The sequence below is a fragment of the Hemicordylus capensis genome, chromosome 1, assembly GCF_027244095.1.
Source record: "Hemicordylus capensis ecotype Gifberg chromosome 1, rHemCap1.1.pri, whole genome shotgun sequence".
NCBI classification, from domain to species: Eukaryota; Metazoa; Chordata; class Lepidosauria; order Squamata; family Cordylidae; genus Hemicordylus; species Hemicordylus capensis.
Genome location: NC_069657.1, coordinates 296,070,800 through 296,089,897, shown reverse-complemented (window position 1 = coordinate 296,089,897; position 19,098 = coordinate 296,070,800). Strand labels below are relative to the sequence as shown.

Below are 19,098 nucleotides of genomic sequence, written 5' to 3'. Positions count from 1 at the left end.
CACATTCCTGAACTGTATTTTCTCTATGCATCAATGGAAAAAAATTAAATCTTGTGCTATAACAAGATTAAATTAAAGAAATTGGTTTCAGAGTGAAATTAAATCAGTAGTGGCAGCTTGACCATTTCTTGGTTAGCTAAATATTTTGAAAAGCTAAAGCTACCTTAAGCTATAACAAATATGGGTGAAAAATGAAAAGTAGTTTCCTTCCATGCATATGCTTATACTTGCAAAAGAAGATGCTATGATTTCTGTAGAACCAAATGAATGACAAAAATTAAAATGTGTTTGCTTATCAAGTCAAAAAGAAACCAACCAAATGCTTTAAACATTGTGAATAAATGAGTAAGACAATCAGGAGCTAATAAACACATAAAACTACACAATATATCTACAGTATATACATTTCCTTATTAAACAAAATAAGATCATATGGTTATTATTATTAGTTGAAGTGTGCAAAGCATGAATACTCTGGGGGACTGGGAGGATGCGAAGGGAGCCCTTGTGCATGAATGCTTTTGCACCGGAGCCATTAGACTTCTGAGCAAGAAGGGCAAGACTGGGAAAACATTGACATTGATGTAAACATGCTGACACCAGAGCCCTTCCAGAGTGTGAGGAGCAATCCCTCAAAGTGCACATTCTTCATTAGTCAGGATGTCAGTCCTTCTTCCTCTTCCTCCTCTTCTTCTTCTTCCTCCTCCTCCTCTATCAGTCAATATCCTGACATGCATACTTCTAACAAAAGCATGCACACAGTGCTGGCCCTCGTACTTCAAAAGCAAGGTTAATTATTTTTGCCACACTCCCTTACTCACAACCCCCCTTTTAACACCGGAAACACAACTCTGAGGGTCGCAGCTTTCAGGGATGTGTTTCCGTGGGTCAAAATGTGCTTCCAGAACAAGGGTGGCGTGGTAAAAATCATACTAGTGACTTCCCTAGTTCTGGTGGACTTATAGAATGTAGACACTTATCACCAGCCTACTATTCCTCTCCACAAAGGTCATAGCAGGTAAATATATATGGGGTCCTGGGACCACCAAATATTTCAGGCTTGAGGGACATAATGCAAACGTACACAAGTTAGCTATCAGTGCAGAAGCCAGTTCATTAAATATATTTGGCTACCATCTGTTATCACCTGCCACTCTCAAATCTCATGTGATTGGAATACATTCATTTTAACATTCCCCCTAATCACTGGTAGTTTGGGGATGTGGATGTTTGTTTGTTTTTAACAGAGATATTATAATTAGGATTGATTTTGGGAAATGGCTTGGACCTTTCTAACAAGAGCTTATCTTTGAGATTTCTGTATCAAAAAGCACACTGAGTTGTGCATTGCATGCATATACATACTCAGTCTTTGTTACCTGGAGGACTCGACATGCATGGAATGCATAGTTCATAGCAACCATTTCTCTGCTTTTTAACTTAAATTGTTATGTATTTATCCTGCCCTTCTTCAAAGCAGTTCAGGACAACGTATGTGGTTCTCTCTCCCCCTTTCATCTTCACAACAGCCCTATGAGGGAGGTGGGAGGTGGCTATTATTAATTAATTATTAATTATTAATTATTCAATTTCTATACTGCCCTTCCAAAAATGGCTCAGGCTGAAAGACAGTGGCTAACATCTTGACCAATCTATGGTGCGGCCACATGTGGAGTACTGTGTACAGTTCTGGTCACCATGCCTCAGAAAGGGCATTATAGAACTGGAAAAGGTGCAGAAGAGGGCAAGCAAGATGATCAGGGGCCTAGAGAACCTTCCTTACAAGGCAAGGCTACAACACCTGGGGCTTTTTAGGTTTTGGGGTGGCTTTTTAGTTTTTTTTTGGGGGGATGACTGAGGAGGCCACATGATAGAGGTGTATATAATCATGGTGTGGACAGAGTGGATAGATAGACATCTTGTTCCCTTTCTCATAACACTAGAACCCAGGGTTATCCCATGAAATTGATTGCCAAAATGTTTAGGACTGACAAAAGGAAGTTTGTTTTTACACAACACACAATTAACCTATGGAATTCTCTGCCACAAGATTTGGTGACAGCCACCAGCATGGATGGCTTTAAGAAAGTCTTAGATAAATTCATGGAGGACAAGTCTATTCATGGCTACTAGTCTGAGGGCTATAGGCCACCACCAGTTCAGAGGCAAGATGCCTCTAAATACCAGTTGCAGGGGAGCAACAGCAGGAGAGAGGGCATGCCCTCAGCTCTTGCCTGTGGGCCTTCCAGAGGCACCTGGTGGGCCACAGTGTGAAACAGGATGCTGGGCTAGATAGGCCTTGGGCCTAATCCAGCAGGACTGCTCATGTTCTTATGACTTCCAAAGTGTTTGTAGAAGGACATCGTACTCGCACAAAGCTTTGTGCTAGGTATTGGGAGCTTGCAGTCCACACTTGTGCTACTGCAAGAATGCTTGCACTTGCTAACTGTAGCACATCTGATTTGTTTTATTGGGAACTTTTGCACAATTGTGCAAATCCCTTCTTTTAATGTATTTATGTGATCTTTTTGCTCTAGTGCAACTTTGCTTCAGTAGGATGTCAGCCAGTGATTGGCCCAAGAACACCCAGTGAGTTTCATAGCTGAGTGGGGATTTGAACCTGGGCCTTCCCAGGTTTTGGGGATTTGAACCTGGGCCTTGGGGATTTGGTTGAATCAAAGTGGGGATTTGAATCTGGGCCTTGAACCTGGGCCTTTCTAGCACTCTAACCACTGCACCATCTGGTGGAAACCTGCAAATGAACTGTGTTGGGGTTTTGTCAGTTCTCCCTAAAGGAGAACCCCAAATAAGAGACAGTATGGTTATCGTCTGCTTGACTCCAATTCTCTTGTTCTCTGGGTTCACACAGTCACAAGGATCCTGTTTAAAATGTTAATCAGGATTAGTGAGCCCAGCAGAGCTGATTGTGTGAACCCAGAATCTCAGGGCAATCCTGGTCAAGACACTCTGGTTAACCAGCATAGATAACCAGGATTATCTAACTAGGATATATAACCAGGTGAATGCAGTTAAAATTATTAATCAACACTGCATAATCAGATGCAAATATTTGATTGAATTATACAGGCTGAGATCCAAAGAGCTATTTATGGTGTGCCCAAGGGCTGAGACATGCCACATGGGATTTTTAGCCCACTTCCCAGTAGGCTTATTAGATCACCCGGCATTCTGTGTATGTGTCCATGAGTGTGTGTGTGTGTCCATCCATGTGTGTGTGTCCCCCTATCAACTTCGCAATGCCTGGACCAATGTGTACCAAATCGGGGACAGTTGTAGGGACACATAGGGAACCTCAATGGCGTAGTTTGTGATGATGTCATCCACCCTGATCCAAGATGGTGGACGTGTAAACTTTTGAGCTACAAGTGGGCTAACTTGTGAACTACCTAATCGATTTGAACCAAATTTGCTACAGCTGTAGGGACACGTAGGGATGCCAAAATGGTGTGGTGTGTGATGATGTAATCCACTCCAATTCAAGATGTGAACATTGGAGGTGCAAGCGGGCTAATTTGTGGACTGTCTAACTGATTTAAACCAAATTAGGTACAGTTACAGTGACACACAGGGACACTTCAGCGGCATAGTGTGTGATGATGTCATCCACATCGATTCAAGATGGTGGATGCATAAACTTTTGCAGCACAAGTGGGCTAACTTGTGAACCACTTAACCAATTTGAACCAAAATTGCTGCAGCTGTAGGGACAAATAGGGATACCTCAATGGCATAGTTTGTGATTATGTCATCCACCTCAGTTCAAGATGGCAGACATGTAAACTTTTGAGGCGCAAGTGGGCTACTTTGTAAACCACTTAACCGATCTGAACCAAATTTACTAAAGCTGTAAGGAAACATAGGGATGCCCCAATAGTGTAGTTTTTGATGATGTCATTCAGCCTGATCCAGGATGGTGGATATGTGAACTTTTGACATCCAAGTGGACTGACTTGAGGACACACAGGGACACCTCAGTGGTTTAGTCTATTGATGTCATCCACCCCAATCCAATATGGCGGACGCATGAACATTTGAGGTGCAAGAGATCTAACTTGTGGACCTCAATTTGAACCATATTTAATCCAGTTGTAGAGACAGTGAAGGGAAAGCAGGCTGATTCATTCTTATTAGAACAACTGGTGTTATTTTTTTACTGCTTTTCTTTGAATAGCAGGCTTCCATGTCATTTCACACACTGTTTTTGAAAGGCCCCTCAGGTTCAAAAGAGGCTTCCTCGCTGACTTGTGGGGCTGCTATTAAGGAAACGCAAGCCCAGAGTAGTGTTCCTGTAACAGGGATTCCCAGGTATTGTTGAGTACAACACCCATAATCCCTAGTGGCAATGGCCTTTGGCTGGCAATTATGGGAATTGTATTCAACAACATCTGGGAATCCCTGTTACAGGGAACACTAGCCCAGAGTGCTCTCGGGTGCTTGGAACTAGTCACACAGTTCTTCGTATCTTGGCCATCACGAATACACAAAACCTTCTGTTATGAAAGTACTAATTTTTTGAGCTGTTCTAAGATAAATGGGACAATTCTGTACTAAGTGCTTTGATAAATGCAGCAAAAATGCAATTTACACAATTAATTTACCAGCTCTTAGATTTTCATGTCAATCCTATGTCAACTTACTTGGAAGTAAATTCTACAGTAGTCATTGGGATTTACTTCCAGGTACATATTTTTAAAATTAAATCATGATTATTTGTTTGTTTTTCACTAGAAGCACTGAGTCATAGTTCTACAGCTAAGGGTAAAAGAAAATCTGTTCTAACAGCTTACCTTGGCTGTTCAAAAGATCAAGTCAACAGAAGATAGAGAGCCACATAAACTGCTCCAGTGTTTAAAGGGTGTTTGGACTTAGACTAATTTTTAAGAGTATCTCTGAATACCTTGAGGACTTAAGTAAACCTTGACTTGTGGGATCTTAATAGTCATCTCATTGCTGAAGTCAAAAGGAAACCAAGAGGAAACTTAATAATATTAAACATTATTTTAAAGGGAGTTAACGTTGGTTTGAAGCTTTTTTTTTTTTTTGCTTCTCACACAATATACACCTTTATAACTTCAGAGAACCTAGATTTGTATCCTACACACATCTTTATAGGCTTTAATACACACGTTGAATAGTGCCTGCCAGTAAGATGTGAGTCTTCCACAGATAAAATTAAATGACCAAAAAAACCCCAACAATCCAGAAGGACAAGCTTTCTAGAAAGTGGCTTACATTTTGCACATTGCCCCAGTGATCCAAGAGTGGGATGCATGCATTGAGTCTGTGTGACTTATTAGCCCCTCCGAACTTCTAGTGAAGCCAAAAAGGGCTTGGTGGCTACCATGGATTACATCATTGCTGTAGCAATGCTTCTCCCATTGGGAATTATGGGAGAAGAATCATCACTACAGTGAGGATGCAATCCTTAGTAGCCATGGAGTCTCTCCACCTTCACTAACAGTGAGGATGGGCTGTAGAGTTGTACATAACCAGCATTCGTGCAGGGGTAGAAGGAGACCAGTGGCAACCAGGGTTCAGCCCACCACCTCAGCCCTAGCCCTGCCCCTTATGTCAGACATGTTTGACGTAAGATGCAGGACATGTGGTTAAGCCACACACCCTACATCTGAAGCCAGACACAAGGGGGCATGGCTTAGCTTGCAAACGGGGCTGTGCAGCCCTGCTTGCAAGTGAAATAATGCCCCTGCATCTGACCACACAGGGGTGTGGCTGGGACGCGACGCACAGCCCCTGATGGGCGGAGGCCCGAGTTCTTCAAACCCGTTCACACTATGGTGGCTCCGCCCCTGCATGCATGCCACTCTTGCAGAATTTAAGCCAGTATTTCTAGAAGTTCATGAGAAAGCTTGAAATGTTGTGGCTAGGTCCAGGCTGTCATTCTGTATACATTCCAAATCCAATGTGCGATAAAAGACTTTCACGTTCAGTAATGATGTATGATTTCACAGTCATTTATACTATGCATGTAAAGAAACTTTAGATAAATCCAATAGGCAGCAACCAAATTCGTTAGTCATGACTAAGCATCATTGAAATCAATGAGAGAAGTTAGGCATGACTAACTTAAGTCCCATTAATTTCAGTGGGCCATAGTTGTAACTAACTTAGTCTGATTGCTGCCCAATTTTTTTTTTTAAAACAGCACATTAAAATGAAATTAGAAGCTGTAAGAGACCTTTCCAGATCAACAACAATAAAAAAGCAGCAATTATCACAGGGTTTTTTCAGACTATGTGACTACTTCTGCTCCTGAACTGCTTAACATTCTCAGTTCTTCCTTCTTGCCTTTGCTGGGTTCTCTGTCACTGGAAACATCTTAAACCAATTTAAAGTGCTACACCTGAATAAACATGTTGTAAAAGTGTTTATGTATTGAAGTGGGTCAGTTCAAGGTACGGTATTTGGCTGCGACTTCTAATTTCTCTTTTTTACTGCAAAAAGGCTGCCAGGAGGAGGAAGTCTGAGCTGAATTAATACATTTGTTACAGTGGAAGTAGAATGGAAACTACTTTAACCACAAATCAAACTGCCTCTTTCATTTACGCCAATGATAGAAGTTTTTCTAAGAAATATAGACCCTGGCAGAGAGCCACTGTAAGTTTGCCTTTAAAAGGGAAGCCTATATGCTTATTTGTTTAAGGCTTACTCCTATGATTATTAGTAAGTTCTTTCTTTGGTGAGATTGAGTTTAATGGCAAGATGCATTTGAAAGGCAGAGGTTTCTTTGGCATAGCCCTTTAACCATTTCCCTGCTTCTGGTTGGTGGCAGAACAATGGATCAGACAAACGCCGCTGCCTCCCAGACTGGCACCATTCAATATTTCTTTTCCAACACTTGACCATGTAAAGGACCTTCAGATACACTCCTGTGTGCTGCCCCTTGTACAGCAGTGCACAGCTTCACAGGACACTGTCTCCGTTTCTAGCAGAACGAAGGGCTCTGCATAAGACACAGAGAAACAAAAGTGTCAGAGCTGCCCAAATAAAATTGTTTAAATCAAAATGAAATCAAATCAAATCAGTCCTGTTAAGAGCTGGGGGCTTAGTTGCTCAAGACTCATGGATGCCACTTCAATGACTTGTTTTTGGTTTTGCTTTTCAAGCCCTTCCTATGACACCTCCCCTACCGCTGCCCCCACTGCCCTGGAGGGTCAGAGGCTTTAATCTAGTGAAGTTGCTGCTCAGTCCTGACTGAACAAATATTATAAAGAAATATGTACATCATGCTGGTCGCTGACCGAAAGAGAGAGATTGATTGATTGAATATGTACATCCCTCAGGAGCAAAACCAGAGTCACTCACTGTACATATTTCAACTGCTATTATGTATTGTTCCGGGGAAGTCTGAAGCCTCAGCTATACCTGTACTTCAGGCTTCTGGTGAAATTTGAGTTATGCTTTGAAATTATTTATGACTTGAAATACAACTGCCTCCATTTCTCATTCTTGTTGATTTGTGTTGGGTAGATAGGATTCTCAGTTTATCCTTCTCATTTTTTTCTAAAAATAAGTGCAAAACAGATAAAGCTATCTATCTGTCTATCTATCTACCTCCATTATTTCATCTTTTCATATTAAATTACACAAGCTTAATATTTCTTATTAGACAGGATCCAAATTAGCCATGACTGAGTCTCACTGAAATTCAGAGACTTTAGTCATGATTAACTGAATGATTGTCTCATGTATTTCAATGATTTACTTATTTATTTTTATTTTACATTTTATATCCTGCTCTTCCTCCAAGGAGCCCAGAGCGGTGTACTACATACTTAAGTTTCTCTTTCACAACAACCCTGTGAAGTAGGCTAGGCTGAGAGAGAAGTGACTGGCCCAGAGTCACCCAGCTAGTTTCATGGCTGAATGGGGATTTGAACTCAGGTCTCCCCAGTCCTAGTCCAGCACTCTAACCACTACACCACGCTGGCTCTTTTATTTCAATTAATTCTGTGGTCCTTAGTCATGACTAACATACTCTGGATGCTGCCCATTGTAACTTAAATTTCTTCCATACTTAGCACTTTAGTTGGAATTGCCATCCTTTCTTTACTCACTTTGAGGCTTAAAAAAAAATTAAAATGTAATTGTTCAGTGGAGAGTGGCAAAGCTTCTGGATTAGTAAAACAGCCATTTCACTCTGATACATATTGTCTATATCACAACTGTACATTCATTAATTGGAATTAATAACATTAAAGCTGATCACAGCCTTGTAAAATACTATGATTATCTGTGAATATCTATTCATACTATGAATATATAGCCTGGGGGTGCTTCTGGGCCCAACACTGTCCTTGGTGTGCAGAAGTGCCTTTCACCAACTACGGCTGGTATGCCAGCTGTGATCCTGCTTGGAGAAGTTGGACCTGACCTCAGTCACTCATGCGTTGGTCATCCATATTGGGCTACTGCAATGCGGTCTTCGTGGGGCTGCCCTTGAAGACTGTTTGGAAGCTTCAGCTGGTTCAGAATGCTGCCGCAAGGATGCTCATGGGTGCAAGTCACTTCACGGGTATTACACACATCCTGCGTCAGCTTCTTTGGCTACTGGTCCATTTCTGGGCTAGATTCAAGGTGCTGGTATTGACCTTTAAAGCCCTACACAGTTTGGGGCCAGGGTACCTGTCAGACCGCATTCACCCATATGAATCTGCCAAGGCCCTCCGATCATCATCTCAGGCCCTGCTCATGACCCCACCACTAACAGAGATCCGGTTGGTGGGGACTAGAGACAGGGCCTTTTCGGTTGTGGCCCTTCGGCTTTGGAATGCCCTCCCTGAAGAGCTAGGCCATGCTTCCTCCCTCAGTGTTTTTTTAAAAAAAACATCTTAAAACACACCCTTTAAAGGAGGCTTTTAAATATTATTATTTTGTTATATCTGTTAGGTTCTTTACCTTCTTCAGCTTTTTATAATTTTCAGTTTAAATTTGAACATAATAATTGTGTTTAATCTGACTTTTTAAATCTTAATTTTATTACTTGTATCTGTGTCTATGTTATTGTTGTAAGCCTCCCCGAGCACTATTTCACTGGAGGGGCGGGGTGTAAATATTTTAAATAAATAAAATAAAAAATAAAAGCCCTAGTGAGGGTTTTCAAAGCTATGATGCCTTTAATTAAAAGATTCTGTTAATGATACTGCTCCTGGGGAATTGGCAAATACCACTGGCTATGTTTGGAGGCTTGTGTGGGGAACTAGCAATCTTGAATTCAGCAGCCCAACTCAGAATAAATTTGTGCAAAGCTTCTGTCTCGGAAAGAACTGACAGAGATGAAGTTCAAAAATAGAATGAGGTTTATTTTAGGGTATTAGGAGTACAGAAAAGGAATATGATTAATAGACAATACAATATTAACTAGCAAACCAACAGGTCAATGAGACTAAGTTATGGCTCACAAAGAGGCAATTTGACTTGAGTTCTTAATTAGGTTCACTCAAGGCTGACCAGAGAAACGGTCTTCAGAGAGAACAGATTTGGATTTTAGAAGAAGTAGGAAGAAAGGGAGTGAGAGGTTTGAGAGCAGGGGGTAGCTACTACCTAGATCCGTCCTGTGGGGTGTTTGGACCCTTCTAGCATGGTCAGTACCAAGGGAACTCTTCTCTATGGGGAAAGCATACTTGCTGAGTGTACTTCCTTTCAGTTTGAAGGGTGAATATGTATGAGAGAGCTGTGTGTAGCAAAACGTAATGGGTGCATCAGGGCTTATCTCGTGTCTTTTTAGAATACCTGGGAGCGACTAAGTATGTTAACAAGCTCGCTTCCTGTGCCCTGAACCAGCCATTAACATGCTCATTAGCAAAGGACATGACCTTCTACCTCTTGTTGCTCCTTCCTGGAGAGGTGATATCTTGACCTGATCTGCTGTGCCAACATAGGGAGAGTATTTGGCTAATTCTTGAAAAGAATAGCACTTGATTAAATCACGTCTACTCTGGCTTCCCCTCCTGAAAGTAATCAAGGGGGCGAGTGCAGGGAGATCCTCCTACAGTCCTGTAATTAAGCTTGACCTGAGAGCCACCATTTTCCAGCTTGCATGCCAAGTGATTTGCCCTATGAGTTAGCTCATGTGAACCTATTAGAGATCTAATGGTCCTGTGGGATCTGAACATGTGGGAACTACAAACCTGTAGCCCCAAACCAGGTAAGGGGGACTCCTGGGAGCCCCCAAACAGGCTCTCTTGGTAATATTTCCTGCTTGTACCTTCTGTCCTTTTAAACTTTCTTTGCTGCAAGTTGGCGGTAGCAGTTTGCTACATTGATTACCAGTTAATTGCCCCTTAATGCCAATTTCTGTTCTTGCAAGGGGTGTGTGTGTGGGGGGGGGGGCTTTAATTACTAACTTCCACTCAATATTTTTACTTTTTTTCTTAAGTAATATTTATTGATATTAACAGGCAATTTAGAGAGTTTGTTCTTGGGGCAACTGACTGGTAATTGATCAGTAATCATCAGCTGTACTCCAGAGGAAGTAATGCAAGAAGTATTGCTTGTATATTAGGAGTAGAAAATCCCAGTATGAAGTTCTAATTAATGTTGCAGAGGGCCTTTACAGAATGAGACTGACTTCTGAGTAAACATTGTGGAAGGCCATAGATCCTGACATTGCTGGATAAAACTTTATGTGCTGTGTAGTAGTACTGTTGTAACTCTGCTTCCAGCAGATTGTGGAAAAACCAATGCCATGGCAAGGCTAAAAAGCCTTGTGTAGATACAACCTTCATCAACTGACTTAACTAATCTTGTCTTGAGATACATATGGTTTTGCATTCCTTATTTTGCAGGTCGCAGTATCAATGTAAAATCAGCTGGCCTTATTGGGAGGCATGGTCCCCAGTCAAAACAGCCATTCATGGTTGCTTTCTTCAAAGCAAGTGAAGTTCTTTTTCGATCTGTCCGAGCTGCCAATAATAAAAAGAAAAACCAGAACCGCAATAAATCCAGCAGTCCTCAGGATTCCTCAAGAATATCAAGTGTTGGAGGTAAGGCTAAAAAGAGATCATAGCATCTGTTTAATGGTTGCTGATGCAGAGTATTATAGGATGACACAACTCAAAAAGAGCAACTGTTAATCAAACTGCCTGCTTGGTTCATCTATTTGAGACTTTATTTATTTGATTGATTGATTGATTGATTGATTTCTATACTGCCCTTCTAAAAATGGCTCAGGGCGGTTTACACAGAGAAATAACAAATAAATAAGATGGATCCCTGTGCCCAAAGGGCTCACAATCTAAAAAGCAACATCAGATAGACACCAGCAACGGTCACTGGAGGTACTGTGCTGGGGGTGGATAGGGCCAGTTACTCTCCCCCTGTTAAATAAAGAGAATCACCATGTTAAAAGGTGCCTCTTTGCCAAGTTAGCAGATGTGAGATGTAATCCCACAGCTTCAGTTTGTTTCATTTGCAGGCAGTTCAACAACCAGTTTGGAACAATTTGTGTATGGAATGAATTGAGATTGCTAAGTTTGAAAGGCACTGAAGTGATCTTGTGATTGTTTCTGTACGTGAATGGCTTAACCCAGATTTATCATGAACTGCCAATGCAACATGGATAATTTAGACATGTGGCAACTATCCTAAAATTACATCCCCATGTATGACACTTAAGACAGATCCAGCCAACCCACATGCTCTCTACACAGATTTGACAGTATGGATTCGCCCCTTTTATACTGGACAAGATTGGGAGATCTGCTTTGTATCAATGCCAGTGACACGTCGCCATCATCGTCATCATCATCATCTATCACTTTTCAACAAAAAAAAAGTTCTCAGTGGAAATAAAATAATAGTTCCTGTCCCAAAAGGGCTCACAATCTAAAAATAAGAAGACATAAGGAAGATACCAATAGACTGCCACTGGAAAAGACACTGTGCTGGAATGAATAAGGACAATTATTCTCCTTCTGCTAAACATAAAAGAGCCATCTCTTAAGAGGTGCCTCTTGGCCCTGTTATAAGGGGTAACAAACCAGCATTCTAACGAAACTAGAACTGAAGCATATATCACATAATGAAATGGATTAGAATACACATGAACCACTTAAGGCCTACTGAAGGTCATTTTGAATGCTGTGCTTTTCCCAGAGGCAGTGTTGCAATGCATAATTCCTGAGTAGCACTAGTCTGGATATCGGCCATTAACTTATCAACTTAGTCTGGATATCAGCCATTATTGTTATTTATTATTATCATTATGATCAGCAGCAGCAGCAGCAGCAGCATTATCATCATTATTGTTGATTTTCATTTTTAAAAGTTCTCAGCATGGTTTGCAAAAGAAAAGAGAAAACAATCTATTGCATCTCTTGCTGGAAATAAAAATAGACACATCTCTTTGTCCTTTAAATATGTGTGCCGTTATTCCATCTGACAATATTTAAATAGGAAGCCAGGTTGTGACATGTATCAAAGGCCTAGTTCTCTCATGTGGTCTTGGATGTACCATCAGATAGGGCACTGTCACATGACTTTTACCACAGTGCTATACTGGACATTAGCAAGATTGCAGCCATGCTCTTGAAATGATCGAAAAGTAGCTCATTCACGAAAACATTGAGTCAAATCTCATTCATGAAATAAACCAGTGTAAATTTCAACCTGAAAACAGATGTCCTAGAAATTCAAGACTAACCTGTTCTTTTCTCATTGGTGTGGGATAACAATGGGGGAAAAACCATGTTCAAATGTGTAATTAATAAGTTAAAGCACATAATATCCTGTAATATTACACAGTCTGTCTATATAGGCAGACTTTTAAAAAAAATTCAAAAAAACTCAAATATTATTTGCCTATGGATGTTTTTAGGCGCTTCAAATCTGATTTCCTTGTCTTCCCTTCAAAGCTTTTTCTGCTAAATAACTATTTTTAAAAACCTAACTCAAGTTCCTAAATTATGTGGGTACACAGTGTATTCAGCCACAAAATTTCATGCTTTTGCTTCCTAGCAGAAAAAGCATATGGACCTTGACGCTCCAGTAAGTGAAATTGGATCGTTGGCACTAGACTTCGTGTAGTAAATGTTCCCCTAGCCACTTCCATGGAATGCAGTATTAAATCCCACATTTGCCTTGTCTGAGACGAAGAAATATAAGGAAGGAATATGGATTTAGTTTAGCATTTTTGCATTCTGAATAGGTGTGTGGTCAAATAGTTTTTCTGAGATTTGGTATTGAATGCCCAGTTCTGCATCTAATATACTGGAACATCCCCCACCCCCCATCTAGTCAGCACTCATCTGTTTTCACATTGTTTTCAGGATTTTCATGACTTTAGAGAGAGGCAAACAGATTCTTGTACTTGTTTCTAGAGGACCTTTCTGGGGTGTGTGTGTGTGTGTGAGAGAGAGAGAGAGAGAGAGAGAGAGAATGAATGGGAAGACAGGGACTTCCAAAGAGCCTGTGGGGAAGCAGAGTATGCAGGATATTTCTGCTTCTCTGCTGTGAGCTCCTTTTCATACTGTTCTCCAAAACTTGCCTAGTATATCCCTTCCCATCCTTTGGGCAAGATTAGCAAGCAGGCTTGACCTAGAAATTTATCTAGCAGCAATCAAGAAAGAAAAGCCACCAAAAAAAGAGAGATGTACTTATAAAGCTAGAAAGAAAGAAATGTAATGGCTGGCAATCAGACATCAAAAGAGAACCATTAACCAAAAGAGAATTGGTCACCCAATCTGATTACAAGAGACTCATTGTAATCAGATTGGGCACAAATCCATAATTCAGTAGAACAGGTCTATAGAAAGCTGTCTTCCACTGAGTCAGTCCATTAGTCTTTCTAGCTCACCAGAGTTGCTGAATTTTGTTGGACTACAACTCCCATCATCTGAAGGCTACAGTGGTCAGTAGTGCACACTGACTGGCAGCAGCTTTCCAGTGTTTCAGACGGAAGACTTTCCCAGCCCTATCTGGAGATGCAGGGATTGAACCCGAAGCTTTCTGCATGCAAAGAGATACTTTACCATTGAGCTATGATCCCATCACCAAGGATGGAGATGCTCCATATTACTTGATTTTCCTTCTTATTATAGAGCAATTTGGAAAACATGCAACGGTCTTCTGATAAGAGCCGCCACCGCTTTTGTGCCCCAGTGAACCTGGGTTGCAGGAGAGAGAAAGTCTTTCCGCTCCCAGCATCTGCCTTCGCTGCACAACCGCTCATGTTGGTGTGTGGCTAGGTGGAGGGGAGGTTGGCGACCACAGCGGAGGGAGGGCAGGATGGCGACCGCTCATCTATTGGGGAAGGCAGGCAAGGTCCTGCCTTCCCTGCAGCCCACCCGCCCTCCTATGTGCACAACCTCACGGTGTTGAAGAAGAGTGCACAGTGCTTTTGCCTTCTGTTTTCCTATATAAAAATGTCATATCACTGCAATTAGCACTGTCTCTGTGCTCTTCGGGTACAGTAATCAGTAACCTTTTTGCTAGTTCAACACATACTTAGGATGGTAAGTGAGAATTCACATCACTGCTTCCTTGTTTGGTAATGGAAGATTATTAGCTAACGTCTCTCTTTAAATAGAGAGAAACTGCAGATGGTCCGGAATGCGGCAGCCAGGCTGGTCTCTGGGTCATCTTGGAGACACCATATCACTCCTATCTTAAACTATCTACACTGGTTGCTGATAGGTTTCCAGGCAAAATACAAGATCTTGGTTATAACCTATAAAGCCCTAAAAAGCTTGGGACCTGGGTATTTAAGAGAACGCCTTCTTTGCTATGAACCACACTTCCAATTGAGATCATCAGGAGAGGTTTGTCTGCTGTTGCCACCGGCTTATCTGGTGCCTACTCGGGGAAGTGCCTTCTCCATTGCTGCCCCGAGGCTTTGGAACACATTTCCCACTGAAATAAGAGCCTTTTAAAAAGGCAGTCAAGACACATCTGTTCACCCAGGCTTTTAATTAGATATTGTTTTAATTGTGTTTTAATAGTTTTAACGTTTTAAATTTTAATTGTTGAAATGTTTTAATCTTTTTATTGGTTGTTTTTATTGTCTTCTTGTAAGCTGCCCAGAGAACTTGCATTTTGGGCAGTATAAAAATGCATTAGTGTGTTAGTTAGTTAGTTAGTTAGTTAGTTAGTTAGATAAATATAGCAAAAAGGTATTAGAAAAGATTTAAATATCTGACATACTTTACTGATGAGTGTGTTCCAGATGCATTTGGACCTTTCTAATCTGTCATGTGCAACTGAGCTCCTTTTCTGCCTCAGACAGGCTTTGATGGGCACTAGATATTATTCCTGAAAAGCTGTTCTTCTAATATTGCTAGAACTGCCAGTCAGCATGATATGCAATTATATATATGTTGCATTACTTCTATCAAGATACTTGTCATATCAAAATAATGAATATTTATCACTATGGAAGTATTCATAAAACTAACTTTTTTTCTTTTTGCAGATTATAGCACAAGTGAGCAGAAACAAGCCTGTAAAAAACACGAACTCTACGTGAGCTTCCGAGACCTGGGGTGGCAGGTAGAGACAAATAAACAATACTAATCTTGATGCCGTAACCATTATTCTGTGTGCGTGACCATATTTTGCCTAATGGTGACTAGGCACTTGAAATTTGAAAACATTCTTAGAGAATACTCACAGCAAATCTTCAATCAGTTTGTCAGCTTAATCCAAAATTAGATCTCTAGTTTAGATCTCCAACCATAATATACAGTTACACAGATGGGTGAACTTTCCAGAACTTGCCTCAGATTAATGTGGAATTGTGTTGAATTGAATCTTTTAAAATTTCTCTTGAAAACTTGAAAAATTCCCAGCTGTTTTCTACTTCTGAGGTAACCTTAGGCCCACTCACACTTATACAACAAGTGTACATACAGTGTACCCAGGAAAAGTCATTCACATGTTATGCTGTATAGAAGCACACTTCCTATCTGTACCTGTATCCAGGTTCACTTTTAAAATGAACACAGGTATAGTGATTCACACAAACTCGTCTACAAGCGTACAGACATCTGTACACTTGTATAGTATAAAGTCTGAATTGGGCTCTTGTCTATCCACTTCTGCTACTCTAGTGCTGATTTCAAATGCTTTATAAGTTCACATGACCACTGGTGCCTGTGCTCATGGTAGCTTTCTTGTGCTTCCCAGTTTGGTGTTTTTGTGCAGAACTGAACCTGTGAGTAGCAGTAACCTCTTCAATGTGCTTTATTTTGCTTAATCTCTACTATGTAGCCTGTACTACCTACACTGACCTCATGTTTTTGCAATGACATTCCTGGTTGTTGTGACTGCCACCACATGATTGTCATGGACTGTGCATGACTGTCACACAGTTGTGGCTTGTCTGGCTTAAATGTGTTGAATCAATGCATCAGAGATGTTTCCTAGAACTAGCTCATACATGCCAGAAAGTGAAGATCAAAGTGTTGTGAAACTGTTTGAAGCAGCTGCAAATCCAGGAGGATTGCTTGCTTGTATAAATGGTGATATAAGCTATTTATGACCCAATTCTTAACACTTTTAGGATGATGCATGCCAAATCTTACACCAGAACAATATGACAAATATGATATTCCCTGGCTTTGAACAGAGTTGCAGAGAGATGTAACACTGCAAATGATTTGGATTTGGGTGTCAAAGTGCTATAAGAGCAGATGACATACTTTGCCAGAACAATTATAGCACTTTCCAGAACTATAGCACTATCATGCGCAGTGATGAAAAACATTTTATTCGACTTCTAGAGCTTGGCAGTGCATTGCTAGTATTCCACAGTAATCAATATCGGCCCATTTTTATAGCCCTGGTACTTATGACCACTGTGTTAATCCTGTACACCTGCATTGGAGGCAACCAAACGGTTGTGTAGCATTGAAATCAATGAGATGCCCCTATGCTGAACAGTGAGCCAGTGCTGGGTGATGCATTCGACAGCAGGCTAATGTGCTGTAGGCTGAACTAGGGTTTCCACCAAGGCAGGGATCTATGAGACAAAGACCTCAGATGGCTCTGAGAGCAAAGGGGTCAGGACTTCACAAAAGCTGGACATAGCAATATAGGAAGGATGTTGCTCCAGTGACTACTTGGAGCAGACTGCCAGTTTTTGTGGCTGCTGCCCAGGCATAGTGAATTGGCTCCTTCAGTGGTGTATTGACACTGAAAACAGCCCATGTTCAAAGTTTGGCAGCCACAGCAACTGCTGACACAGCCATGCCCCCAGCTCATCTACTCTCTTACTCCCAGACCCCATGGCCAGTTCTTCACCAGTTGCCTCTACAGTGGATCACCTACTGCCTTTTGTCTCCTCTGCGCCCCCCCCCTCACCTGGACCACCTCCTCTGCTCCTAAGCCTCCAGGAGCTGTGGTGGCTCACTAACGGATGCCTAGTAACTGCGCAGTATAATGAGTCATGGCCTGGCACTGGGCCATGACATCTTTATACACGCAGTAGCCGGGCAAAATTGAGCTGCTGTGGCTCCTGGAGGCTTAGGAGCCATTGTGGAGGTGGAGGCAATGGTGGCCCCTGGCGGCAAGTGGCCCATATTCAAGGAACATATCCATTATAGTTCTGCCATTGGCCCTTTCTCTTCTCTAGGGAAGGCTCTGTTGCTTAAATTGGCTTTGCCTGATTCTCAAAGCGTTGGCTCCAGCATCACTGGGGAACCCATAGGGCTGGCAGGTCATCAGGGGACTCTTCTGAAGATGAAGTCAGAGCTGTGTCCTTGAGTTGCAATGGAGGTGCTGGTTCAGTTTCCTCTGATTCTCCTGGTGTGAGAGATCTGCACTGTAGGGTCTTCCCGCCCTGTGTAATCCCCAATTGGGGATGTGTGTCCCAGTACTGGGGTCATGAGACTGACATTGGGCTAGGAATGTGGATTGTTTGTCAACACTTGCAAAATGTGAGGGACTGGGGAGTGGAGAAGAGATGCAGTTGCTGAGGGAAACTGGCTCTTAAGTCAGTTCTTGTCATAGCCAGCATGGTGTAGTGGCTAGAGTGCTGGACTAGGACCGGGGAGACCCGAGTTCAAAATCCCCATTCAGCCATGAAACTAGCTGGGTGACTCTGGGCCAGTCACTTCTCTCTCAGCCTCACCTACTTCACAGGGTTGTTGTGAGGAGAAACCTAAGTATGTAGTACACCGCTCTGGGTTCCTTGGAGGAAGAGCGGGATATAAAAATGTAAAATAAATAAATAAATAAAATAAAAATGCCGGCCTACTACCTATTCATTACAACTAGGGATGTGCCTGAATCGGTTTTTTCTATTCGATTTGTACCCGAACCCCAATTTGTTTTGGATCCAAATCTGGCCAGCTAGCACAGGGTAGATTTGTTTTGTCTACAAATCTTCTGAAACAGGTAGATTTGGGTACAAATTGTTTTGTACCCAAATTGATTCGCACAGACAGCAGGTGCAGGTAGCGATTCTCTCAGCAGCATGAAGAGGGTGAACAAAATTATCTTCTCTTTTCCTCAGTCAGGAAAGCAGGAACAAAAATCAGAGAATCCACTCCAGGAAGCAGGCAGGCAAGACGAAGCAAAGCTCTTCTGGTGCTCTCTCTCTCTCTCTCTTCTCCCATGAGGCAAAAGGCAGAATGGTGGCTGGCTGCCTCTTTAGGTACATTTGAAAATCCCTCCTTTGAACTCTCCCCACTCTTGACCCATCTTTAACCCTTCCCTTAGCCAATGCGGGGTCAGTCACCCCTGGCAACACAAGATTTTAATGGAAATGAGCCAATCTGGAACCAGGGAGGAATCACCAGCCAATCGTTGCACACTGTAAAACACCAATCTGAAGCCTGGGAGGGTGGGATTAAAAAAAAATTCCTGACACAAAATGGAGACAGCAAGAGTGATCGCCACAAAATTGAGAATCTGCAAATTTTTCAGGCCAAAAATCTGGGTGATTTGTTTTATCTACAAATCGCCCAAAACGTTTTGTACCTGAATCGATTCGCACATCCCTAATTACAACCATGCCACCCCTTGTAGCCACTTTTCCACACCACATTGCAAACGTGAATGTGAGAACTCTGGCTGGAGGTGAGGGGGAGGTAGCCAGAGCTGAGTTTGCAGAGGAAAAGC

General features: G+C 41.8%; 1 protein-coding gene across 1 annotated transcript in view; it reads left to right on the top strand.

Annotated features, from left to right (window-relative positions):
* The window catches only part of BMP5 (bone morphogenetic protein 5), an 81,449-nt gene that overhangs the window by 52,028 nt on the left and 10,323 nt on the right, over nt 1-19,098 (top strand). Inside the window, exons 4-5 of the mRNA XM_053284491.1 lie at nt 10,827-11,024; nt 15,449-15,525. Coding sequence (XP_053140466.1) covers nt 10,827-11,024; nt 15,449-15,525 — 275 coding nt within the window. The remainder of the gene's footprint in view (nt 1-10,826; nt 11,025-15,448; nt 15,526-19,098) is intronic.